Raw genomic sequence first — 26,149 nt, 5'->3', positions numbered from 1 at the left:
GCAGGAAGAGACGGGCAGATGAACATCGGGGTTACATCCTCCCTTCAGAACATCATCTGCAGCTGCTTGGAGTCTTTGCAGCAGGTTTCTGGCCAAGCAGGTGACCTGTAGGCTGCTGCAGGCATGGGGTGTGTTCAGCCCCCCAGATGCTGCCTGGACAGGGATGCCATTCCTACTTACCCAGAGGGGCAAGACAGAGGAGCCCAGATCTCTTTGGGGAAGGTGAAAAAGCTTCAACCAGGCTGTTTTCCCCCAAGAACGGAGGGCGGGGGAGGGAGGGAACAAGGGGACACTTTACAGGAAGGCATCAAGGGAATTTTCAGTGGGATAACACCCAGCTGAGTTGTTTCAGCTTCCCTGGTTTGTTTCTACATGTTGTTGCTTCTCAACCTTGGCTGGTTTTGAAGTGTTGTAATAATATTGTGTTATTATTCCGAACACTGCTTTGATATTTTGAAGGTGAAGCTTTCCTCACCCAGCTGTTCTGAGGAGGACTTGGGTATTCACGACTTTTTGTTCTGGCTTGGAAACAATTGAAAGTGCTGGAATTTCCCGCTTTTGGAAATTCCAGTTCTTTTCTCCTGACTGCTGGGGGAAGTGCAAAACAAACTGTTTGGGGGTGTAGCCTTTATGGCATGTGCCTTTCGACTGCTTCTTCAGCAGCTTGAAAGCACAGGAAACCGCGTGCGAGGACGGATGGATGCCATCAAGTCTGATTTGTATCTCTGGTTTATGAAAGCACCATCCACACAGCGGCACGAACGCTGCCGGGGATTTTCAGAGGCATGAAGTGAAGCTCTTGGTGAAATCCCTGTGCTGCTGCCAGCCCCATGTGCACTTTCAGCCCCTTTCTCAACAGCAGTGTTGCTCAGAGGGGCTTTGGGGTGTCATCAGAGCCCTCCCTGGAGCTGGGGCAGGGCTCTTGCCCGAAGTTTGCCTAGGGGAGCAAGGAAGCACTAAGGCTCCTCAGTCCCACCCAAGCCTGCCCCAATAAATCGACTGCTCTCGCCCCAGGGTCAGCAACAATAAGGCTTTATTAATCAGATTTTGAAACTGTCTTTTTAATCTGGGTATATTCCTAGGTTAGTGGCAGGTTTGGGTACGAACTGTTTTGCTTCAAGACAATCCCCCTACCCAGACCCCTCTGCTCCCCTCCCCGAGACTCCCCCGCTTGCAATGTGGTGCCGCTGTCCAGCGCAAAGTGAGTCGTCCTGTGCAGGGAACCGAGCGTCCCCCGAAGCCCCCGAAGCTGCGGTGACATCAAGGCGGTGGGTGGGTGCTGGCTCAGACACGAAGAAGGGGCCCCCGCTGCCGCCTAGTCCTCCCCCCCACACAGGGCCAGCAGAGCCTTGCGGTAGTCGCCAGAGGTGTCCTTCTGCAAGAGGGAGACCCGTGTCAGGGCTGGGGAAGCCCAGTTCGAGGTGCTGGGCACAGGGAAGGCCCAGCTCCATGTGCAGGCCACCCTGCAGGTTATCTGTGCAGCAGTGGAAGATGTCAGCACATCCTCTCTACAGCCATCCTCTGGTCTGTACAACCAAGCCTGGTGGGGGCAGGTTCCCCCTCCCCAGGTGATGCTCAGCCCTTGTGCCGCTCATGGCAGCACTCACAGCACCTTCAGGGCTCAGGGCCGGGGCTCAGCCCCACAGTGTTGAGCTGGGGAGGGACCTCCCTCTCCCCTCACCTCAATCATGTGGTGCAGCGATCTGTCGAACAGGTCTATGAACTCGCCCCGGATGTTGAGCAGGTCAATCTCGCTCCGGGAAATCATAATCCGGGTCAGGGTCCTCTCATCTGTGCCAGCACCCTGCAAGGAGGAGCTTGAATAAATAACCCTGCAGGGACTGGGGCTCACAGATCCACCTGGCATCTCTAGCACAGTCCAAACTGTGGATCAGGTCCACAGGAGGGTGACAAAAATGATCAGAGAGCTGGAACACCACTCCTATGAGGAAAGGCTGAGGCAGTTGGGGTTGTTCAGCCTAAATAAGGGAAGGCTTTGGGGAGACCTTATTGCAGTCTTTCAGTACTTAAAGGGGGCTTAAAAAAGATAGGGACAGACTTTTTAGCAGGGTCTGTAGTGATAGAACAAGGCATGATGGTTTTAAACTAAAAGAGGGAAGATTTCAGACTAGATATAATGAAGAAATTTTTTGCAATGAAGGTGGTGAAACTGGCACAGCTTGCCCAGAAAGGCCTATCCCTGGAAACATTCCAAGCCAGGCTGGATGGAGCCCTGAGCAGTCTGACCTACTTGAAGATGTCCCTACTTATTTCAGGGATTTGGACTAGATGGCCTTTAAAGGTCCCTTCCTACCCAAACTGTTCTGTGATCTCTCCTTGGACTTGCTTCTGGCACGACACCAGCCTGACACATCTCCTGCTGTCCCCAGATATTGGTTTGAGCTCAGCCTTGCCCTACTCCCCTCAGGGACAGCCAGGGGACAAACCCCTTCCCTGCCATGGGATCACCGAGTCCCAAAGGATGTCTGCCCAGCACAGCCCCCTCCTCAGCCCAGCCCCAGGAGAGCCTGTCCGCACCTTCATGGACTTGTAGAGCTTGTCAGCAAAGAAGGCTGGCTTGTTCTTCACACTCCGGACTGCAAAACACAGAGGGCAGGGGAAGTGAGCTCGTGGCACCCAGGGGACATGTCACAGCAAGCAGCTGTGCCACCCACTGGGTCAGCTACGAGCCCTCCTTGGTACAATGGTGCAGGCTTGGCCCCGTAGTAGGATGCCCTATAAATGCCCCAACCCCACACCACACTGGGAGTCTCCATGGTCCAAAGGCAGCAGGAATCTGCCACCACGTTGCCTGGGCAGAGGCAGGCAAAGGGGCTGCCTGGCCTGCAGGGAGCCCTGCCCTGAGGGAACACCCCCCGGGCACTGACCAATGGCCACGAAGGCGTCCCTCACGTCTCCCGACATCCGCTTCTTGATGGCATGCTCCACGTCGTGGTTGGTCATTTTGATGAACTCCTGGAACACTGGGGAAGGGGGAGAGGAAAGGGTCACTGCCAAGCCACTCCATCCCAGCCCTGGGCACCCAGGAGACTCAGGCCTCAGCCATGGACGAGGTGGGACCAGAGCAGGCTTGGGTGACTTTAATTAGCCACCTCAAATGCCACACCATCTCTTCCCACTGTCTTATCCCCACCACTGCTGGGGAGACAGGGGTCAACCTCAGCCCTGGGGAGATCCCCATCCCATCCAGCCCAAATTCAAGCTGAAGGTGCAGCTGCAGTGGAGAAATGTGGTCCTACCTCTGCGGAGGTGGGGGTAGCTGCGGGTGCAGAGGATGCTGAGGAAGCGGGTCTCCAGGGAGTCACTGGAGTCGTTGCTGGAGACATCAGCGAGTTTCTGGAAGAGCAACCAAGAGGGAAGAGGGAAGCAAGGGGATGGGTATGGCAGAGAAGGACACAGATGTCAAACAGCTCTTCCTGAGACAGCCAGTCCTGACTGAACACCCTCTTGCAAAGAGGGTGGGCTCTTAGGAGCAGGAAAATGAGGCTGTTTGTTTTTTTTTTTTCCCCAAAAAAGGCATTTTCTCTGCATGGATGTGAAACTGCACATTCACAGGTTACCTCTAAGAAAAACGTTTTCCAGTTTTTACGTAAAAAGCTTCGCAATGCTCATGGTTTAAGACTTTTTTTGTCCTTTGAGGTGAGTGTTTTGGGGGTGACCAGTACTGGAGAGGCAATTCAGAGCTGCCAGACATGGGAGCCATCCCTTCACCCTGGGCCACAGCAGTGCTGCCCGTGGATGAAACAGCTGCCACCCCACTATGGGGCTCAGCGGGGGCCTGTACTCATTGCACCCATTTGGTTGTTGCAGGAGAAAGTCACCTCTTCCCCATTTCCCACTTTTGGTGAGCCAGGGAAGCCAGCCCTGAGTCCCACGCTGCCAGGAACACAGGTCCTGCATGCAGGCAACGGGCAGGATCAGTCCCCAAGGGCAGGAAGGTGCCCTCCTGCAGGTCCCATCTGTCCCCTTGTCTCCCACCCTGATGCAAGGACATCAGAGTCCCAAGCAAGTGAGCACAGGACATGTGGTCAGAAGAGCCCAGTTTGTGGGGCTGCAATTCCCAGCCCCAGCCCTGCACCCCAGGACCACAGCATCCCCTCAAACATGCAGAAGGGTGAGGAGCGAAAGGGCAGGGCACTCACCAGGGTCTCAGCAACAACCTGGTAGAGAGAGAGAGAGACAGGAAGACAACAGGGTCAAAAAGTGCTGCCCAACCTTTATCCTTCCCAAGCAAAGCAAGGGAAGTCTAGCAAAATCCCTTAAAATTACCTGACCCATCTCCTCTGCTTCCCCACGAGCAGGACCTGTGTCCTCCTCCAGTTTGGCCTCTACACCAGTACTGTGGGAGGGTGGTCTTTGGCCAAACAAAGTGAGCCCCCTCCCTGGGGCTTGGGTGCCTCTTGCTCCTCAGGGAGCATCCTTGCCTAGCCCTGGGCTGGCTCCCATTAGCCTGCCCACCTCTGCCAGGTGGATAAGAAGGGCAGCTTTGCCGACAAAATGCAGCGTTGGTGCCAGGTCAGGTGCCACCTGGCTGGCTTGTCCCTGTGCTTGTCATCCCTGGCTCTCTCTTTCTGTGCAGCAGGGCAAGGTTAGCAGCAGCACATGCAGCAGGGGCTCAGGCAGGGCATGGGCAGGGGTGCAGGCAGTGCATGGGCAGGGGTACAGGCAGCACGTGTGGCCGAGATGCAGGCAGTGCAGCATCCACTCCCTCTGCTGGCAGCAGCCCTGATGGGAATGCTGTGGTTCTCTCCCATGCTTTGGAACATTCAGGACAGCACAGGCACAGGACAGACAAGCGAGAGCCCAGGTTTGACCCTGCTCAGAGCTTCCCAGCCTCTTTCAGAAAAGACTTGGCCCAGAGGAGCAGGAGCTCAGAGCACACAGCCCATGGGTCACAAGTCTTCTGGGATCAGGATTTGAGCCAGGAAATGGGTCCCCAACATCCCCCCTGCTCAGCCTTCCCCCTCTAGTCCTGTTTCACCGCAGCCCAGTAGAGATGAGGGAATGGTCTGGGGGCTGAGGCTGGGATTCTGGTGTGTCTAAGGCTTCAGGGCTGCCCCATGCCCAATACACAGAGGCAGGTGGCTCCTGCAGACCAGCCCAAAGCTGCATTTGAAGCTCAGATACCAGATTTCAGTATCAGTATGTGTCACTGAACCTCAAAGTGGCAGCTCTGCATAAGAAAGCATGCAGTCCCCAGGTTGGGAGCTCCCTGGGGCTGCTCTCCTTGTTTACAGCTTCCCTGTGCATGGAGCAGCAGAGCCCAGGGCATCAGGAATCAGGCCTGGAAGCTGTACCTCCAAAAGTATCACTTCACCTGGCATCTCCCACTGCAGTTTACAGAGACCCTGCCCCAGCAGCATTTGCTTCCCTGAGGATGCCATTTCCAGACCAGGGGATGCAACATCCTCTTTTTTTTTTTTTTTAATGCAGAGCCCATCAGAGCACTGCCAATACAGGCCTTACCTTGGCATCTTCGTGGGCCTGTGTGAGGTTCTCTGGTCCTTCGTCGCGGTTGCCCTGCGGTTGGATACAAAAGTCATGGAGCTGGGGAGAGGACATCTCCTGGGAGAGCCCCAAGTGAGGGGGTGACAGACAGGATCCAGCAGCACTGCCCAGCCAGGCAGGGATGCTCTACCTTCTCCATAGCCACTGTCCCTGCAGAGCCCCAGCACTGCCTGCGGGCAGGAAGGGGACAATCGCCAGGGAGAGCCGCCCTTACCAGAGCCAGTGAGACAAGAATCCTCTTGAAATGCCCCGACGTGTCAGAGCTCAGGTCATCTTCCAGGCTCTTGTGGTAGGCTGTGGAGAAGGGATGGATGAGCCCTGCATCCTGCCTGCAGCTCAGCTTCCCACCCAGCAGTGCCTTTTGTGCCCATGGGACGGCAGTGGCATCCTCCAGCCCTTGCATGGCTGAAGCAGATTCCCCCACCTGCTGCTTTCAGGCCCAGGGAGGAGGGGATCAGCTCTAATGCCCTGAGCATGAGCAAAGTCTCTTGCTGCAGGTGCTCTGGAGGAAATGGGATCATTACAAAAGAGCTCTCAGAAAAGGAGACGTTGATGGCAGAGCTGGGTTATGTCACTGTGAGACTGAGAGAGGCCAGGACCAGCGCTCTGCTGGAGGGACTCTTAGACCTTCACATCACCGACCCATGGATCCAGTCCAAACACAAAACTGCTGCCAAGGAAGGGCCTTGCACAGCATTGTACATGGTTTGTGCCCAGGGTCTGGGTGCTCCCCACACCCCTCCCGTGCCGTACCTTCCTGATATGCCTCGTTGATAGCCCTGATCTCCTGGTTGTTCCGCGTGGCCATGATTTCTATGAGGACGCTCTCGTCTGTGCCGGCCCCCTGCAAGACAGTGGCATGGCAGATAGCTGCAGGTACCAGGACTGGATGGGGACACGGTGGCACTGCCCCATGGTGCCAAGCAAGGAAGGGCTGCTCTAACCCCAGGGCAACCACAAGCCAGAAGTTCATGTCCAGCAAATGTCCCCAGGGACTGGTAGGAACCAACATGAAAGTGTCCAAGCACACTGATAGTGGGGTTCCAACTGGTGTGACTGGTGGATAGTAGTGCCAGCTATTGGTTTGCCTCTACCCTGGCTCTCCTGTGGCTACAAGCTGGCTGAGCATGCTGGGCTGCAAAGAGGCCAAACTGGGCTCCCAGCAGGTCTTGAGTGCAAACCAGATCTTTGTCCTGGTGCTTTCTGCTCTCTCCTTCTGTACAGGAAACGAGAGCCTGGAGTGTGTGAAGCTGAGGGGCACTCACAGCCCTGGGCCACAGCCTGCGGGTGCAGTCACAGTGAAAACCGCCTCGACCTCCCGTGCTGGCACCAACACCAGCAGTGTGGCAATTACCTCCACAGCCTTCCTCAGCTGCTTGGCATCGTACTGCGCTGGCGTCAGCATGAGCCCGAGGATCAGCTTGGCCAAGCTGCCTGACAGCTCGGATTTCAGGTCCGCCATCAGGTCCTGCGAAAGCGTTTGAGGGTTCAGTCCCCAGCTGCTTCCACGGGGATGGATTGGTCGAGGCAACACGGGTGAGAAAACAGGGGAGGAGAGTGGGGGTGGAAGACCCTTGGGGTGGTTTAAGGTCACATTTTGGGGGTGGCTCTGGAGACATCCTGGCTCTGGAGTCCTCTGTGCAGGATCGAGGATGGGGCAAGTGAAGGGGAAGGGACACCCTGCCTTGGGCTGTGGGGGCACCCAGAGTGGGAGGCTGCTGTGACAACTCTGTTTTCCTTGGGGGCGTAATGCCAGGGCACACTGGGGTGCCTCAGCTGCCCACTGCTCCCTGAGTAGGAATCCTTTCAGTGAGGGGCTGATCTCCACGTGGGAGGGGGCAGGACATGGGCAGGAGGAGAGAGCAGGGTGGGATGGGGCCGCAGTACCCTGCCGTAGTGAGCCTTGTAAGCCTTTAGGATCTGCTGCCTCTGGGCGTTGCTCCTCTTGGTCACCACCTCGATGATGGCATCTTCATCCGTGCCTGCAATGACAGCAGTGATGCTGGGGAGGGCCGAGGGGGGCTGCAGAGCCACACTGTGTCACCATGTCACCCCAGTCATGGGCACATTGCCAACCCCCACAAACTGGGCAGGTGGGGAAGGGAGAGCTCCCACAACTCCAAAACCATCTCTCTAGTCTCCCTGAGGCTTCCATGCAGCCCTGCTTGGGCTAGTGTGGATTTTCTGCCCTAGGAGCTGTTGAGGAGCAACAGGAAGGGGCTGAACTCACGGTCCCCACTTACCCAGGCCCTTCATCGCCTTCCTCAGCACCTGCGCATCCCCATCGTCATTGAAGTCTCCCACAGGCTGCACGGTTCCTCGCAGCTGTGGATGCACAGAGGGGTTTAGGTTTATCCCTGAGATTGGAGGGAGGGAAAGAGGGAAGGAGAGAGGGAAGGAGATGGAGAGAGGGAGGAAAGGTGCCACCCGGCAAGCTGAGGCCAAAGCAAGTCATGTGTTAGTGCAAGCACCTGGGGCTCAGTGAGGATGTCCCCACCCCTGTCACCCCTTCCATTAAGGGGCAAACCATAGCCAGGCCAGCAAAGAGCAGGAAGAAGACAGCAACAGACAGTCCCTGCAGTCTCAGTGTCCTGCTCTGTGTCACACCTGCATCCCCTAAAGCTGAGACACCTCAGCCTGGGCTGGTCACATCACTGAGAGCCAGAAGAGGAGTTGCTAAAGGGGTGCCCTCTCCTGCTCTGTGATTCTACCCTCCTGTGTCCTTACAGCTCTGAACATGTCTCCATTCTCCTTGCATGTAGGCCTCAGGGTGTCTTTTCTGCACATCCCAAAGCACCCTTTTGTGGGTGCCTCCAGCTGCATGCAGGGTGCTGGCTCCCCATGGCACGGCCGTGCCCTGGCCAGCCCTGGGCTGCCCCAGGGAGCAGGAGGTTTCTGGTGGGCACTGGAGCCAGGGCTGCACGTGATGCATTTCACAGACATGCAGGACCCACAGCCCCGAAAGAGGAAGGCCTCAGAGAGAGGAAGGGGTTAGTGGAGCCCATGCGGGGCGGCCAGCCCTGCCAGGGTTACGTCCTGCCAACCTCATACCCCAAAACCAGAGAACGGCATTGAGAGAGGAGCGAGAGTCAGAGCAGAGCTGAGGGGCTGGCCGTGCCCTGTGGCAGAGAGGAGCAGCCAGGGGTCCCAAGCCGGCAGGCAGCAGAGAGAGAGTACAGGGGGCTGAGGGTTCTGACCTCTACTTTGGCCACCGCACTAAGCTCCCACATCCGATAGGCCACCTGCGCCGCCTCGGGGAAGAACTCACCTGCAGCACTGCAATGGGAGGGCAAGGACAGGGGACAGTGAGCCATGGGGGCCCCACACCCACCAGCAGCCCCACCTCATTCTGTTATGCCCCTCTACAAGGGGTGTTTTGTATCCGCTGGGCGCCGGGCATGAGGCAGGAGCCAGGTCCTTGCTGTGGGGCTGGGTGGGTTGGAACAGGGGGAAATGGGTGGTGAATCCCACAGCGGAGCATCCTCCCTCCAGGGGTTTGTCCCTGCCTTGTGGGGCTCCCACATGCCAAGAGCAGACCACGGCACCGTGGCTGGTCATGCTGAGGGGCCACGGGGCCCCCTGTGCTGCTGTTCCTGCGGGTGCTGCTGGTCCAGGTGCTCCACCAGGCTCTGACCCAGAGGGTGGTACCCAGCACCAAGGGGATGAAGAGGGACAAAGAGGGGGTGACAGGTGGTCTTACTCATCGTCCCCTCCGCACAGCTTCAGCAGGGCCTTCTTGTACTCCCCGGAGGTGTCCTCCTGGAAAGGCAGATGGAGATGGAGAACCATCCAGGTATAGGGTCAATGGGATGGGCTCATGAAGAGTGGTCTCCCTGAGCCCTGTCCTCAGAGATGGACACCTGACAGAGGGGGGCTAGGGAGGGGGCTCAGCCCCCCCAGGGGTGCTGGCATCACAAGAGAGGCAGCACTAGCAGCTGCTTGGAGGGTGACTGGGGATCCCCAGCACTTACCTTTATCATGTTGTAGAGAGATTTCTCATACTTGGTCCTGAACACCTCCCGGATGTCCAGCATGTCGATCTCACTGCGGGACACCATGATGCGGATCAGGGTGTTGTCTCTTGTGCCCAGCCCCTGCAATGAAGGAACCCATCACATCAAGCCTGGGATGGCCAAACAACCCTGCTCAACCCACCACATGTGGGGCCCTCTATCCAATTTCTACCCAGCCCTGGATCTGAAGGAATAATTCCTTTGGAAGGAAGAGCAGAGACCCCAAGTCACATAGGTCCTTGTCTTCACGGACCCTGCTCTCCAGAAGCACCCCATGGTAGGGGGTCCCTCCTCTGGCCAGCTCCCCTCAATGCTGTGGAGCACTCTGTGGAGAAGGGGTGATTCACTCACCTTCATGGCCTTGTAGAGCCTTTCAGCAAAATATTCTGCTGTGCTTCTGACGCACTTCACTGCAAGGAAAGTGAGGCATGGTAAGGGATGCCAGCACCCAGCTTCACCAGTGCCCCCAGTGTCCCCAGCCTCTGAGCACCCACACCCCTTGGGAACCACATCCAGCATGCCCATCCACCCTGAAGGAGCCTCCCTGAGCACCCTAACACCAGGTACAGCCACAGCCCTGATCTTACTGGCCCTGTTGCTGAGCCCTCCCACTCCAGCAAGGCCACTGACATGTTTTTGCAGCATCCCCACTCAGGGAGTGGCTTACCCACAGCCAGCATCAGCTTCTCAAAGTCACCAGAGAGCTCTCCCCGGATGCTCCTCTCAATTGGCTTCCCAGCAATCTTCAGATATTCATCAAAGACTGTGGGATGAGAGCAAGGCAATGCCTGGAGAAGCTGACAAGATGCCTTCAAGCCCACCCCGAGCTTGCAGGAGATGCTCACCCAAGCGGAGATGCTGCTTGCTCCTCCGGCCGAGGATGTAGATGAACTGGGCCTCATCCGTGCCCCATTTCAGCTCGCCAGCTTCCAGCAGGTCCTTGTGGGATGGGGAGGGTGGCACAGCCCCACTCAGGGTGTTGCTAAGGTGGGGCTCTGCCCATGCATGGGTGGTCTCGGCACCCACCCGCCTTTCGCAGGCCCAAATCCAGATGGTCCCAGTGCCACCAGCCCTGTCCCCACCCAGATGCCACCTGTCACAGCGACCTGCCAAGCCTCACCTTGGCATCCTGCTCCACCAGGTCCTCGCTCACCACGTCGTCCTCCTCCCTGGCGCCCTGTGGGACAGGGACGGGCTCAGCCCCACAGGGCACAGGCACCCACCACCTACAGATGCTGGACAGACGGACATACCTGAAGCAGAACGACGAGCATCTTCTTGAAGTGGCCCGATGTGTCTCCAACGATGTCAGCTTCCAGGTCTCTCTCATAGGCTGGTGGAAGAGGGAGAGGTCAGGGCCTGGAAAACTGGATCCCTTCACCTCTGCCCTTGCCAAGGGCGCACAGGGCAGCCCCTGCCCTTGCCCAGCCCTCACCATCTTTGTAGGCAGCCACCAGGTCGTGGATCTCCTGGTTGGTGCGGGAGGCGAGGATCTCGATGAGGCACTTCTCATCTGTGCCGATGCCCTGCGGGCAGAGACACAGCCCCATGAGCAGTGGGGCTGGCTGGGGGGTCTTTGGAGGGTCCCCGGGGTGGGGTTTGTCCACCCCTTACCGCGATGGCATCTTTGATCTCCTTGGCATCACTGTAAGCTGGGGGCCGCATCAGGCTCACGATCAGCCGCTCAAACTTCCCCGTCAGCTCATACTTGAGGTCTGCAATGAGGTCCTGGTGGAGGGGAAGAAAGGGGCTGGGGGACCCTTTGCTCCACAGCACCTCTGAGTGGGTCCAGGGAGCAGTGGGTCCCTGCGTGGGCTGGTTGGTGGCAGCCACGGCCACCTGTGTCTGCAGTGGGAGCACAGACCAGGAGTGTTCCTGCCATTACCTTCCCATAGAGGGACTTGTAGGCTTGGCAGATCTCCACTCGCTGCTTGTTGCTTCTGGATGTGATGAGGTCAAGGATGGCCTCCTTGTCACTGCCTGTGGGGAGAGCCAGAAGTCATGGATAGCCCACCACAGCTGGGCTCATCACAGCCATCCTGCCGTGCCCAAAGCTGCTTTGGAGTCGGGGCTGAGAGGAGAAGCAGGGCCAAGCTGTCTCCAGGGAGGAAAGGGAACCAGGAGAGCTTCAGCACGCTGCTAAAGCAGACAGCTGAGAGGGGAGGTGATGAAGGACGCCCAGCCATGCAAGGGTCAACCGAAGGAACAGGGGACACCAAGGGTGGCGCCGGGGTGACAGTCTGAAGAAGTGTCCATACCAAATCCCTTCATGGCATTGTACAAGGCTTCTGCATCCTGGTTGGCGTCAAAGCCTTGGAAATCCTTCACCGAGCCCCTGTAGACCTACGGGAAAGGAGGCAAGAAGGTACAAGGGGAAGGAGCAGCCCCAGCGGGATGGGGGAAGGAGAAGTTGAAGCTGAGCAGGATTGAGGTGAGATCCGTTTCTGCTCAGGCTGCCCAAGGCCAAGCTCAGCCTCAAACATAAATACTTGTTCTTCTCTGCAGTTGTTTCCTGTTTGCTCTCCTGGCTGTATAAACTGTGTGCCAGGTCACGGGAATACATCCATGGCCCTCACTGTCATATCACTGTTTGCTGCTTGTGCCCGTGTTTAAGCCAGATATAGCCCCCTGCACCACGCCTGCAGGAGCCAGGGGGTCTGTTGACAGGGTCCTTCAGCTCTTTCAGTTCCCTGCACCACCTTGGGTGGTGGGTGGCAGGAAAAGGGGAGATCCCAAGGGAAGATTGGACACCCTGAATGCAGGGGAAGGCGCCCAAGGACCAGGGTGATCCCCCTGTAATACAGCCAGGCTGAAGAGAGTTATCAGGGCTGGATTCAGAACTGTAAAGGAAACAATTTTCCACTGCCTGTTGCAAGCAGGGAACCCCTCTGGGTGCTGAGGATGTCCAAGCTTTGCATGGGGAGCCTGGGGGAGCCTGGGGCTGGACTCTGAATGAGATCAGCACCACCCTGGGTGGAAGCAGATGTGAAACCAGCCTGCTCCCACATAAGGAACTGGGATATATCCCCTACAGAGCACAGGGTGGGAAGAAGCTGAGCAGCAGCATTTCCTTAGCGGTCTCGCTGGGGATCAGGAGGGCTGGGAGCCAGGCTGAGCTGGGGCTGTCAGCTGTGCCAGCACCCTGGGAAACTGAGCATCCTCCCTTGGCTCTGCTTGTACCATGTGCCAGCTGGGTATGTGCATCTCCCTGGAATCACCTACTGAGGATCTGCTGCGTGGCTTCTTCAAGATCCCCAGGATCTGTACAAAGGCCCAGGCCTGTTGCCAGCATGGGCATCTAAAGCCAACATGTCCTCAGAGAAGAGGACAGTCCCTGAGCCAGCGACTGCCTCCAGGAACAAACTCAAGCAGATGGACACAGGGCAGCTCCATGCCCCCAGCTCCCTGGGTCCCATCCCAGCACAACAGCTCTGCTGCACATCACCTCCAGCACCTTCAGAAACAAACCAGCCTCTGTAGCGGCTTTTCCAGAGGGAAACTGGGCGTGTCCCACAGGCCCTCTGAGGAGGAGCTGCTGGCACTGGTGTCCCACGTGGAAGGGACCAAGAGGAGACACTGCCCTTTGAGGGAGCCTGGTGGGCACGGAACAGATCGTATTGCAGGTGATTCATCGGGAGAGCTGGATTTAGCCTCGCTTTCCGGCAGCTCCCAGACCCTTCCTGGCTTGGCACAAGCTGCTGCCACACACGTGTCTTGCTGAGATGTAAAGGAATTGCAAGGCAAAGGAGGTGCCTGGAGGCAGCAGGAGTGAACAAGGGTGGCCAGAGGGTGCTGGGGTTGCACAGGTGCTGCTGGTGACCCAAGATTTTGGGCCATGGTTAAATGGAAAGGGGGAGCAGGGCTGTGTTCCTGCTTTCTGCACCCTCCAAGCATGAGCTGCCCACCTTGCCACAGTGCTGCCCTGGCCAGGGCAAGGGAAACTGAGGCAGGAGCTCAGCACTGTTCATCACCCCATGCTCCCTGCATTCTCTGTGGGAGTGAGCCCCAGGGAGGGGCAGAAACATCACTCGTGAGGGAAACAGCATCCTGCCTGCTGCATACTCTTCATACCCCCATCCTGCTTTCAATCCCCTGTTTCAGCTGCCATGGGCCTCCTGCCTCCCCTCCTCCAGCCTCTGAGTCATCCTGGCCCGGCCGGGACCTCCCAGCTAAAAATAAGCCACACTGGGGCCAGGAGGGTGGAAGCAAAATTCCCAGCATGGCTTCGCTCTCTCCCACCACTCGGCTGCTTGGGGTCCTGGACCACCGCAGGGGAATGCTCCTCTGCACTGTAACTCAGCTTCTCCACCCAGAGCAATCGCTGCTTGGCTGGGCAGGAAGCTTCAGGTAATTGGGCTGGAGGAAACAATTGATTTCCCCAGGGAATGGAAAGCAGAGCGGAGAAGGGAGGCTCTGGGCTGGGACTCCTCCCCTGCCCAGGCTGTACCGCGCCAGCCACAGCTGCCCACCGAGGCAGGGTTTTCCACCCACGCCGAGATGTTTTCCTGGCTGCAAGGGAGCACCTGCTCACCCAGCTGCCACACTGCACCAGCCCTGGCTTGGAGTGGGAAATAATCCAGGCAGGGGAGGGGGAGAGGCCCAAGTGGGGCTGTATGCTCTGCAGGATCAGGCAGGATTTCTCTCTAGTGGAAGCCCAAATCCCCAGTGCAACATCTCTTCTCCCCTTCCCACGGCCCCTGCTTCTCTCCCCCATTCCACTGTGGTCCCAAAAGGATTTTTGCTCCTTGCTGTCTCTGCTCCCCAGCCCAGTACTTCCCCCATCTGCATCACATCCAGATAGCATTGGCTGCAGAGGCAGGAATGTAAACAGGCTCTGGGCAGCATCGTGTCCCTGCACGTCACCACCCTTGCTGCATGTCGGAGATACTGCCCCGGCTCTGGGGTCTGCCCTGCGGCACTCCAGTCCCCGTCCCTGCCATGTGGGGGTCACCCTTACCTTTCCTTTGGGTGCCATGGCTTCTCGAGCTGAAAGTCACTGGAGCGAGGGCAAGGAGGAGCTGTGGGAGGGAACAGAAAGGTCAGTGTGGGTTGTGTTAGTTAAGGGGGGTTTGCTCCCGCCATGGGTGTGGGTGTGGTACCCACGGGAGGGCAATGCCAGGTACTGTGGGGAGGGTCAGGGAGAAGGGCTTCGCTGGCCACCGTGTGGTCACCAGAGCCTTTGGTATCTGGCACTGAGCTGGGGACCCCAAGGGCCAGGGGCAGTGCAGAGGGGCCCTGTGCAGCTTCCTGCCAGTGTCAAGAGAAACCGGAGGGGGAAGAAAGTGCTGAATATGTGGAAATGGGCTGAGCATCCTCTGCAGGGCTGGCCCTTCCCACTGCACCCCGCAATGCCTCTCTGCTCCCCTGCATCCCCCAAGCCCTGGGGCCATCCCAGCTGCTGGGGACATCCCACTGCCACATGGTGCTGGGCCTGGGCAGCCCCCACGAGCTCCCACCAGCTTTTATCTGAGTTTTCGTGCAGCGACCAAGGCCACCATCAGTCCCACACATCCTGGAGCCCAGGAAACACAGCTGGGTTTCCAGGGTAACGCACAGGTTGTTTTCTAACACTGGCACCATTTATAGCTGCAACCCACTGCGGTGTGTGCTCTCCCTACCCTCCCAGAGAAAGCCCCCAGACAGCGCCATTTGCTCCGAGGAAGCTGGCAGAGGGAGAAAAACAGCTGGAAAATGGAGCCCGGCCATGAATGAACCGCTGAGCGTCAGCTGAGGCCAGCTATGAGGCACGGCCCCCTCCTTGCTCGCTCACCCTCCCTCTGAGACACGTTGCAGAAAAGCTCAAGGCAGAGCAGGGCCGCCCTGGGGGGATTTCTGACCCCAGACGAGTTTGGTTTCATGCCACAGAGCGAGCAGGAGAAATCACATTAAGTTCCCAGGCTTGGCCACACATCCCTGTGAGAGCAGTCGTGGAGTGGGAGACCCAACCCCTCATCCCCCCACTCAGGTGCAGGAAGCCTGTGGCACCCACGGGCACCCTTGCTGAGTGAAGGAAGTTTTGCAAGAAACCAAAGCTGCCTTCACCGCCCCTTCCCTTGTCAGCTGGGGAGCCTCGGTGACCCTTCACATGGCTCCTGGCTGGGGGAGAGCCCCCACGTGCCCCACACGCGGCGGGGCCGCACTGCGGCCGGGTGCTGGGTGGGTGCCAAGGGATCCCACCCCCACCCACGCAGCCTTTTAGTGCCACTCTGGAGCCTGTAGGTGAAGCTGTGTACCCTCCCGGGAGCAGAGAAATCCCACCGTGGCACAGCCCTCCTGCCTGGCTCTAGGTTCCTGTGGCAGCTGGGCTGAGACCACCCAACTCATCTCAGCAGTGATGGAGAATCGCCGACCACACCCAGTCCCGACCTGTCCTTGCAGTGCCCTGTCCCTGTCCCCCACTGCTGCCAACACCTCGGCAGGGGCTGGGGGAGCAGCCCTGGGAAGATGCCTGGACAAACACATGGCATCCAGTGGGCAGTGAAACCTACAGTGAAACCCAGGGGCTGCAGTGCCCCGGCATGGGGGTACACCTCCTCCCCCAAACGGAGGAGAGATGGGGGTTATGGGCCTCCCTGGACAAAAAGTGAGAAATCCTAAATTATGTGCACAGCCTTTGCAGAAGCCTCTGTCCCCCCAGCAGTGCACCCCTACAACCCCAAGGTCCCTGCCACGGCTTTGGGCTCAGGGGTTGCACCCCAGGAGCCCGACTGCCTTGTGGGTGTCCCCCCGCACAGAGGCCACAACACCCAGTGCCCCACCACACGTCCTGCCTGTGGGGAGCAAAGGGAGCTTCCCCAGGTTAAAAAAAGCCCGCATCCGTCCTCCTGGTGGGGCAAGGGAAGTCGTCTCACCCCACCCTTAAAATGCTCCCCCGCCTTTCTAGAGCTCCGAGCCTCTGGGGTGCCCGAGGGTGCATTTACCTATCAAAACCTGGCGAGTACCAAACCGGGGGGGATCCTCAGCTTGGATCCCAGCTGGAGGGATGGGTGTTTCCGCAGCCCCGGCAGCACCAAAGCGTGGACAAAGGCGCATCCTGGCCGGGACACACCCATGGGCCCCGCAGCAACGCCAGCGCACACCCCAAAAATCACCCGCCGGCAGCGCAGCCCCCCCGGGGCCTTGTTCAAAAGGGAAGATTTTTCATAAAAAGAAATAAGCAGGGATCCCCCTGCAGACGCCCCTTGGAGGGAGCCTCTGCTTGCACGGCTCACCGCCCAGCCTGGGCTTTCCAGGGCTTTCCTCCGCTCGCCCGAGGGTGGCTTTGGCACCTTCTGCTGCGGTGGGTTTGCAGACCCGCCCGTTCCCCCCCGCACCCCCGGCACTGACCGGCAGCACGGGGCCTGTCCGGGCTGTTGGCAGGAGCAGCCGCCGCTCTCGGGGTGTTCTTGTGGCCGAGCGCTCGTCCTTGGCCAGCAGCTGTTTCCTCGCGGCGAGACGGAGACGTCACTGCTCATGAGCCCTCCAGTCCCCGCCTGCCGCGGCAGCGGGGCCAGGGACACATCCCACACCCGCAGCCACGCCAGACCTCAGCCGGGTGCCCGCAAAAGCACCCTGCCCCTGCCCAGGTACGGGGAAGGGGGTCACCTGGCACAACAACCCCACCGGTGGGTGCAGGGGCCGTGTGCCAGCAGCGGTGACAGGCACGGTGCCAGGCCATGCCGGTGATTGCACTTCAGCTGCGGAAATTTCATCCCCTTCCATCGCACCCCCTGCTGTGGTTTCCTGGTGAATGCCAGGGGCAGGGTTCCCCACTGCCTCCCGGGCTTGTCCTGTTGTCAGCCACATCCCCCCTTTCCTGGTCGTGGCTGGGAAATGTGCAGCCCTGACTCTCTGCAAGAGCTGGAGGAAAGAAGAATGGGGTGAGGTTGGCACCCCAGGACCTGCTGAAGGGGGAAGGTGCTGAGCAAGGCTCTGCAGTGAGGATCTGTGGGGCAGGACCAGAGCTGGCTCAAGGATCTGGTTTTCCCCCAAACCTTCCCTCCCGTGCTGCAGACACAGGGATGAGAGGACCTTGCAGCACAGCGTGGGTGCAGATGCAGGCTGAGCCTCTCCAGGATGCTCCTGTACTGCTGCCTGCAGTGCCCTGAGGCCATTTCCTTCCCTGCCTCACCCAGGCTAACCCATCTTTCTTTGCCACCACCCTTTGCACCAGCCAGCACAGAAGCTGCAGCAGGGCTGGAGGAGCTGTCAGGCCTCCCCAGGAACCACGGGCAGGGGTGTCTGTACTCTGGTCGACACCAGCAAGAGCAGATAAAACCAAGGGACCCCTGGAGATGCTGAAGGTTGCTGGTGTGTAACTTTTCAGGCATCCAAGTCCTGGTGGTACCCGCTGGCTTGAGCAGATCTCTGGGGCTGTATAGCATCTGAGCTGCTCAGCCCTGCCTGTCCTGGGCAGCAGGGCCCCCAGGCTGGCTGTGACATACCCGATGGCTGTCCTGCAGCCACAGGGCTGTGCTCCCCTGGAGGCAGCCTGGGAGGGGGAGACCCTCATGGCCAGCTAGCACTGGCTGCTCCTTGGTGCCCTGTTTTTCCCTCAGGACAATGTTCCCTTGGGCTGGCATTGATGTCTGGAGACCTCGCTCATGTGAGACGGCGTGGGTGACAAGCAGGGCTTTGTTCACCCTGCACTGTAGTGTGGGACAAGAGCCCTGCTTTCCTCCCTGTGCCCCTGGCTGTGCCATGGTGTGCTGAGCCCCCCTGCCCCAGAGGTGTGAGCCCAGCAGCTCACAGGGTGCTCTGGGGACATGTGGCTGCCCCATGCAGGCAGGACAAGGCAGCCTTGTGGCTAGAGGGTACACCTACGCTTTAGATGCTCTGGATCCTTCCTTGCTTTGCTCCTGCATGGCTGGTGCTCCCTTCCTCTGCTCTTTGGAAACTGAAAGCTAGAGGATGTGCTGAACCACTGCTAAGAGGGTTTTGTCTCCAAATACTGTAAGCAGAGTCAGCCTGAGCACTACCTACAATAAAATCAAAGTTAGCTCTTCATCCCAAACACCATCTCTCACCCTCTCCTCGGAGCCCAGAGTTGGTCCTCTTCTCCCAAGAAGCTGATATCCAGCCAGGCCACATTGTTGCCTCCCCCATGGCCTCTCTCTGCCAGGAGCAGCCCTGCAGAACAGCCTTGCTGGTGCCCAAGGACACTCATGTGGCTTACTGGCCCCAAACAGCCTCACCCGGAACCCCCATTCTCACAGCCCTGTGCCTTCATTTAAGCCCAGCCCTTGATTTATCCCAGCTCTTGCTCACACTCTGCTGCTCAGCCCCTGTGGGATGCACCCTGGCAGCATCCAAATATCAGGGAAGTGCAGGCAGCCTCAGGACATTAGTTCTGGAGCTACAGCTGCACATGCTGCTGCAAACATCCCATGGAGCTGGGTTTGTGCTCCTCTGCCTCACTGCTGCAGTCAATTCTGGGACCTGCTCACCTTCCTCTGTGTTCCCCAGGGACATCTCAGCCTGGGTACAGTCACAGCTGTAGGTACATGCACCCCTGCACCCCAATCTGGCCATGTTTCTGCTCTTTTCTGCCTGGATTTTTTCCAAAACCATCTCCACAGATGGAAAAGCGGGTCCTGGTGTGAGGGAGCGGAGACAGAGGGAAGGAGTTCCCCCTTTCACCTGCCCAGGCAGCTTGGAGGAGCGAATCAAACACCCTCAGTAATGCCCCTGAGCCCATTAGCATTGCAGGCTGTGTTTATGATTTGGACAGCGTTGTGGGAAAAATATTTCTGCATAGATTTCCCATTGTGCAGCCCGGAGCGGTGGTCAGCAGGGGGAGGGCCGGGGCACTCCCAGAAGGGATTTAAGGGGAGAGTGTAAGAGGGGCTGCCTGGTGCTCATCCTCCTCACCAGCTTGCCACTGGAGCAGTTTGCCCAAAGGATGGCCGGAGTAAGTAGTTTGTTTGCAGGAGAAGGGAGAATCCTCAGGGCGGGATGCCCAGGGCGGGATGGGTGTTGTGCAGTGGGTGGGTGCTGCTGGGGGGGTGTGAAGGCAGCAGCCCCTCACCTCTAGGAGATACAGGATTTGTCCTGGAGGTTGGGGCTCCCTGTGCCACAGGATTTACAGCACTCCATCCCATGGGTCAGGGTGTGGGGCACTACCCTGGGGTGTTCCCTGTCCCCTCTGGCTCCACACCACAGCAGGGATTGCGTGGCCCTGTGTCCCCTGTGCCGCAGGGATGTGCCGCTTACCGCCAGTAAGTAGCAGGTTATGGAATTCTGAGTGTGTGGCACAGGCTTTGCTTTGCTTTGGGGTAACCTGGAGGGCCTGGCAGCACCATGGGATATGGAGCCATGCATCCCCTGTTCTCCAGTCCTGGGAACCCCTGGGAAAGGGTGTGCAGGATGGGGGAAGGCACACAGATCCTAGGCATGCCATACCAAGCACCCTTTTTCCCCAAAGCACAGTTATCACACTATTTGGGGTTTCTGCTGGGCTGATATTGCCTTTGGTGCTGGGATAATCTGGGCAGTGTGTCCTTGCTGGGGATTCTGCTAGAGCAACAGGTCTTTCTGAGCTGGCAGGGAGACAAGCAGGTGTCCTTATCCCCTCTCACCATAGCACAGTCGGACAGAGCCCAGCAAGCCCCAATCATGCATCGCTCCACTTCTCACTTTAGCCCAAAAATAGGCTGTTTTTCTGGCAGAGACAGAGAACAGGCAGCACCCAGTGAGTTCAGAAAGCACTGTGTGGATGGTGGGAGCTGCAACGAAAACATTCAGGCTGTGTTTGGGTCACACCCCAGGACAGTCAGTGCCCGTGGGGCAGCAGTATCCTCATGCCTGCTGCTTTCCTCTCCCACAGATGCCATGCTGGGGCTGCCTACGCTCTGTTCCAAAGATGCTTTCCCGCAGAAAACAAGTGCCAGGCAGCTCAGAGGGCTCCAGCCTCCGCCGCTGCCTCTCCACCGTGGACCTCATCGCCCTGGGAGTGGGCAGCACGCTGGGGGCCGGGGTCTATGTCCTGGCAGGGGAGGTGGCCAAGACCAGCTCTGGCCCGAGCATCGTCCTTTCTTTCCTGATTGCAGCTGTGGTGTCTGCCCTGGCAGGACTGTGCTACGCCGAATTCGGGGCCCGTGTGCCCCTGGCTGGGTCTGCCTATCTCTACAGCTACGTGACCGTGGGCGAGCTGGGGGCCTTCGTCGCTGGGTGGAATCTGCTGCTGTCCTACGTCATCGGTACAAGAGCCCTTTGATCCCTCCACCTTTGCTGTGTTGGTGGCTTTGCTGGGTGTCTTTTGAGGCCTCCCAGGACCACCATCACTGCCCCAGATGTCACCTCTCCCCAGGTACTGCCAGTGTTGCCCGGGCCTGGAGCGCTACCTTCGACCAGCTCCTCGGCAAGAAGATGGGGAGGTTTTTGGGTGCTCACGCGGCCATGAGTTCTGTGGGGCTGGCAGAGCACCCAGACGCCTTTGCTGCTGGCCTGGTGGTCCTGCTGGCAGGTAGGATGCCTCTCCCTATGCCACCCTCCATCAGGTAGGATAAGCTCCTCACCCCACTGTGGGCTCTTCAGGATAGTGCTGACCCCTCTGAGGCTTTGCTGCTTCCCTGAGCAAAGAATGGGGAATAGAAGGGGAATCTGTGGAAATCTGCAGGTCCTCCTGGCTCTCTACCACTGTCCCCACTTTTCCACCCTCCCCAGTAATGTCTAGCCTGGTGTCATCCAGGGGGTTGTCCACTTTTGTTTTGTTTCTTCTCCAGGGCTTCTTTCCTTTGGAGTGAAGGAGTCCACCATGGTCAACAAAGCCTTCACAGCTCTCAACGTACTTGTCCTGCTCTTTGTCACAGTGAGTGGCTTCATCAAAGGTGACCTGAGCAACTGGAAGCTCGGGGAGGACGACCTGCCACGGGCAGTTTCTCATGAGGATGGGTATGAGGGGCTCTGCTCTCCCTGTGGTGACTTCAGGGTGGGGATGGGGGTGGCTGGGTCACCCCCCTAATGTTTTATCCCAGGAAATCGTGCTTTCTCCCATTTCTCCCTGCCCTAGTGGCAAAGTCTTAACCCTGCTGGGTTGATGCTGAGGGCTGAGCTGGTTGGATGGACTGTTCAGCCTGACCCCCTCCTGGGACCGCATTGCACTGACAGCCCTGCACTGCCTGACTCTTCCTCCTCCTCCCAGGAACCAGTCCATGGCCAACAACACGACCAGTGCCTTTGGGGTGGGAGGCTTCATGCCCTATGGTTTCACTGGGACCTTGGCTGGAGCCTCCACCTGTTTCTATGCCTTTGTTGGATTTGACTGCATTGCTACCACGGGTAAGTGAGGTGGGAGTGATGCCAGTGGGACCCTCCCCTGAAGACGGGGGCCGTAGCAGTGACTGTCCCCACAGTCCCAGGAGCTGGTGCAGGGCTGGGAACAGGCACATTCCCAGCTCTGTGCTGCAGACGCCCTCTCCTGCCCTCTGTGCTCAGAGGAGGAACTACGAGAGTCCACGTGGCGTGTCTGGGCTAATCCTGAAGCAGACATTCCCTATCCCCATATCCCTGGAGCCCGGGAGGTCTAGTGGTCCTTGCTAGAAGGTCTCTGTGTCCCCTCTCCTGGAGGGATACAGGATATACTCTCCAATCTGAGCTGGGCTCTTAGCATGCTGTGCACATTACATGAGCATCTGCTCCTACAGCTGAGCTTGTCCTTCCTAGGGGAAGAAGTGAGGAACCCGCAGAGATCCATCCCCATGGGCATCATCCTCTCCCTCCTCATCTGCTTCCTGGCATACTTTGGGGTGTCTGCTGCCCTCACCTTGATGATGCCCTACTACCTCCTGGACCCCATGAGCCCACTGCCAGTGGCTTTTGAATATGTTGGCTGGAGCAGTGCAAAGTACACCGTGGCTGCAGGGTCACTGTGTGCCCTGACAACCAGGTGAGTGGCATCTGCTGAAGGTTAAGAGCAAGGTTGCACTGGAGTTATAACACATCCAGGAGCTATCTCCAACCCCTTCCTTCTGACTGCCCTGCTTGGCCAAAATCCCTCAGCCCTTCCCCACAAACCCTGGCCCCTCCTGATCAAGGAGAGCAGCCAAATCCCCCAGCATTCTGCTTTGAGCCCAAAGCTGGAGGAAGTGGTCAGATGGCACCGTGACCGCAGGAGTGGCCTGGGGTGCTCTGGCATGCACAGGGCTCTTTGAGACTGTGGACATCTCTTTTCCAATACTGCCCATCATCTGGTGGTGAGGAAGGTGATGGTCTTGTCAAAGTGGTCTTGAGAAGGTCATAGACTATACAGAAGGAGCTCCCGTGGAGGAGCAAAAGGCAGGATGGCACCTCCTGGATTCCTGTCCTCTTCTCCCCCATCTCCTCCCCTTCCTGCAGCCTCCTGGGCTCCATGTTCCCCATGCCACGGATCCTGTATGCAATGGCTTGAGACGGGCTCCTCTTCAAACCCCTGGCCAAAGTTAGTCGCCGTCAGTGCCCAGTGGTGGCAACGCTGGTGTCTGGAGCACTGGCAGGTGGGTGACTGGTTGGGTTACCCTGAACCTCGAGCAGGGCTTGGTGGGTGTCCTCTTTCCCTCTGGTTTACCAGTAGCTGTTTGAGCTCTGCTGGGAGGCTGAAAGGGCTTCTCATCCCTGCAGCTCTCCTGGCCCTTCTCTTCGACCTGAGAGCCCTGGTGGACACGATGTCCATCGGCACACTGCTGGCCTACTCCATGGTGGCTGGCTGCGTGCTGCTGCTCAGGTGAGACTGCTGGGGACAGGGGACAGGGCTCACCCAGCTCCTGATGTGGCCATGCCTGGGACAAGGCTCCGGCCTGGGTGTGCTGCAGGTGCAAACTCATGTGCCTTGACATCCAATATCTGCCCCTCAGGTATCGGCCTGGACCCAGCACTTGGGACAATTCTGTGGGGAAGGTCCCAGCTGTGCAGCTCTGGTGGGACCACCTTATCCAGCCACCCCTGCATCCCACCCCACGTTCCTCCTCTGCAGTGGCCTGGGCTCTGACAGCTGTAGGTACGTCTGGGAGTGATGGATGGGCTTTACAGGGAGCCAGCATGGGGGGCCCACGGGGGACACCTCTGGCAGGTTCCTGCTCAGTGAAAACCACCCAGCAGCAGGAAGCAGGATCTGCCTGGCTCCCTCCTGCCCTCTCCCCATTGCCACACAGCTGGCTTCTCCACTGGGACCTTGGGAAACCTCAAGCTGCTTCTGCTTCCCAGACTGGAGAGAAAAGTTAAACCCATCATGACAAGCCACCCAGCCCTGTCTCCCAGCTGTCCTTTGTCCCGCCATGGCAGCCTGGGTGCTGCATCCCAGGAGAGGGATGGGTCTGGCCCAGGGAAGTGCTGCCCTGACGCTGCCGTGGTCCCTCCACAGCTGCCCTGGTGTGTGCCCTGAGCTGGGTGAGCACTGCTGGGCTGCCCTGCCTGCGGGCTGGGGGTGCCTGGTGCATTGCAGCTCTGGCTCTGCCTCTCTTGGGAATCCTGGCAGCAGCTCTGCTCATCTGGAGGCAGCCTCAGAGCCGGGACAGAGCATCCTTCATGGTGAGCACTCAGCCCAGCCCTAGGGACATTCCCAGGGAGAAGGACCTGGGGCATAGAGAGGGATGCCATGGAGAAAGAGTGATGTGGCATTGAGATGTGTTCCCTCTGCTTTAGGTCAGGCAGATCTTTGCTGCATCCACCTTAATAAAGCACTGTTGGAGGCAGCATGCAACTCATAGGGTTTTCCATAGGGACCATGAAGGCTGTCTGGTTCTTCCCCTCATATCCTGCAGGCTGAAGGGGCACCTCCTGCAGTCCCTGATGAGTCCAGTGCCTGCTGCAGGAATCAGAGCTGCTCTTCAGTAAAAAGATACTTGGCTTTGACACCCTGGATTGGTGTTGCTAGAGGTTTTCTGCCTCCCCCTCAAATCCTGCAGTAGCTCCTGCCCCAGTGCAGGACATGTAAACCAAAGCAGCCTCCACAAGCATCCCTCTCCAGCACAGGCTGCAGTCCCAGCTTGGCTCTCTGAGCCTCACAGCCAGGCTGGGCTTCCTGCAGCAACCAGCCAAAGCAGCAAAGAGCTGAATTTAGCTGTGAAACCCCTATCTGCAGGCCAGTTCGTGCCTCTGGGAAGAAGGGAAAACCCCGTTCCCTTGTGCTTTGTCCCTGCAGGTTCCCTGCCTGCCCTTCCTGCCGCTCCTCAGCATCTCCATCAACAGCATCCTGATGGCCCGGCTCGGCGCGGCCGCCTGGCTGCGGTACCTGCTCTGGATGGCTGTCGGTAAGCACGGCCACCCATGGGGTCCTGGAGCTGGCAGCAGCCTCTCTGGGTGCAGCTCTGGTGCTTTGAGAGCCTGTGGCACTGATGCTGCTCAGAGCAGTGACAGGGGAAGGGAGGAGATGCTGAACTGTGATGTCCAGGGGTGGTGTGAGCACCATGTCCTCTGGTAGATGGCCCAAAAGAACGGGAAGGGGTGAGCACACTGTGGCGGGGAGGGGATGGAAGAGAAACACTCCATGCACACCTAATTCTGTCTGTTCCCAGGTTTCCTTATTTACTTTGGCTACGGGATCTGGCACAGCACTGAGGGCCATTGGCCTGAGGGGGCAGCTCCCTGGGAGCCACCGGGAAGCACGGCCAGGGAAGTGGCCCTGGAGCCCTGTGGGACTGCCCCGTGCCCATCTGCTCCAGGGCAACAAAAGAAGATGGCTCATCCCTGAGGGCCTGGCTCCCTCCATCCTCTGCCCAGGTGCAAGGAGGGCCCGTGGGCTGAGGGTCCTGTCCTGCAGAGGGGGACAGCCCTGCCACAGCTGCAAGAGCTGCTTCCCCTGGGTCTGGTGAACCTCCCTGAGCAACCCAAATCCTCACAGTGAGCCCCTGCAGAAGCAGTTCTGTTTGGAGAGGATAAAGCAGACAAGTGGTTTTGCTGCTGTTATTGGGTTGTGCTTTTTTTTTTTTTACCTTTGAAACCTCTCCCTGCAAGGCCCCAGTGTCCCCTTGGTCCCTTGCACCTGGCATGTCCTCCCAACATCCCTGAGCTTGCTGGGCAAAGCTGGAAGATGCCCCATCACCCTTCCCCAGAGCCAAGGAGGTGCTTGGATGATGCATGGAGCAGTAAGTGCCCTGGGGGGACATGTTTCTGACACAACAGATACTCCTATTCCCCCTCTGGGCACCCTGTGGAGGTGTGTGGGTAAGAGCTGGACCCCACATCCATGTTGCCTTCCTGGCTGCCTCGTTCAGCTGCTCTTTTCCCGATAAGGGTCAGCACAAAGCACGGAAGTGGCTGTTGCAGTGGCCCTGCAGCCTTGGCAGGGCTGGGATGTTCGGGGTCTGCCCTGTGCTGGGAGCCCATTGAAACGAATGAAAAGAGGGAAGGAGCAGGAAAAGATGGATCAGCTGTAGGGGCCCATTCTGGGGCTCCCTTGTTGTGTCTTTGTGGGGCCTGCTCCCACCCTCTCCATCTTCCCACCACACTGGGTTCAGAGCACACAGCCCCACTCTGGGATGCTCCTGCACCAGTTACCAAAACCACTGACATGGAATTCTTGAGGCTGCTGCTTCTTACAAACTTGTAATTGTTACAGCCAGTAGCACGTTGGCCTGGTGCACGCACACACACACACACACATGCACACCCCTGGCTAAACAGCCCTGGGGAGGGGACAGGCCAGTGACAGCCTG

At 58.4% G+C, this 26,149-nt stretch overlaps 2 protein-coding genes across 3 annotated transcripts; one reads left to right on the top strand and one right to left on the bottom strand.

Moving 5' to 3' along the window:
• Positions 1 to 1,016: 1,016 nt before the first annotated feature.
• Positions 1,017 to 17,009, bottom strand: ANXA6 (annexin A6). 2 transcript variants are annotated; one of them, XM_050312015.1, is made up of 26 exons: positions 16,869 to 17,009; positions 14,500 to 14,560; positions 11,801 to 11,885; positions 11,428 to 11,522; positions 11,157 to 11,270; positions 10,978 to 11,068; positions 10,796 to 10,875; positions 10,663 to 10,719; positions 10,388 to 10,481; positions 10,210 to 10,305; positions 9,894 to 9,952; positions 9,501 to 9,623; positions 9,230 to 9,288; positions 8,727 to 8,805; positions 7,773 to 7,854; positions 7,417 to 7,511; positions 6,884 to 6,997; positions 6,283 to 6,373; positions 5,744 to 5,823; positions 5,488 to 5,541; positions 4,164 to 4,181; positions 3,261 to 3,357; positions 2,889 to 2,984; positions 2,539 to 2,597; positions 1,682 to 1,804; positions 1,017 to 1,375 (listed from the first exon to the last, which is right to left on the bottom strand). In XM_050312015.1, the coding sequence occupies exons 2-26, from the start codon at positions 14,515 to 14,517 to the stop codon at positions 1,316 to 1,318; spliced, it is 2,019 nt and encodes a 672-aa protein (XP_050167972.1). In that variant the 5' UTR covers positions 14,518 to 14,560; positions 16,869 to 17,009; the 3' UTR covers positions 1,017 to 1,315. The 2 variants fall into 2 exon arrangements, with proteins under 2 accessions (XP_050167972.1, XP_050167973.1); XM_050312016.1 differs by lacking the exon at positions 4,164 to 4,181.
• On the top strand, positions 14,516 to 26,142 carry LOC126638525 (cationic amino acid transporter 2-like). Its single transcript, XM_050312481.1, is given in 15 exon segments — positions 14,516 to 14,580; positions 16,775 to 17,107; positions 19,719 to 19,738; positions 20,288 to 20,719; positions 20,830 to 20,985; positions 21,245 to 21,413; positions 21,664 to 21,800; positions 22,185 to 22,407; positions 22,857 to 22,993; positions 23,118 to 23,220; positions 23,351 to 23,493; positions 23,857 to 24,023; positions 24,637 to 24,745; positions 25,010 to 25,126; positions 25,988 to 26,142. Coding segments are annotated over 15 exon segments (2,466 nt in total).
• The last annotated feature ends 7 nt before the right edge of the window (positions 26,143 to 26,149 follow it).

The sequence above is a fragment of the Myiozetetes cayanensis genome, unplaced genomic scaffold, assembly GCF_022539395.1.
Source record: "Myiozetetes cayanensis isolate MyiCay16 unplaced genomic scaffold, myiCay2020 scf17, whole genome shotgun sequence".
Classification (NCBI taxonomy): domain Eukaryota; kingdom Metazoa; phylum Chordata; class Aves; order Passeriformes; family Tyrannidae; genus Myiozetetes; species Myiozetetes cayanensis.
The sequence above is the reverse complement of the archived record's forward strand: the minus strand, read 5'-3'. Positions and strand labels throughout refer to the sequence as shown.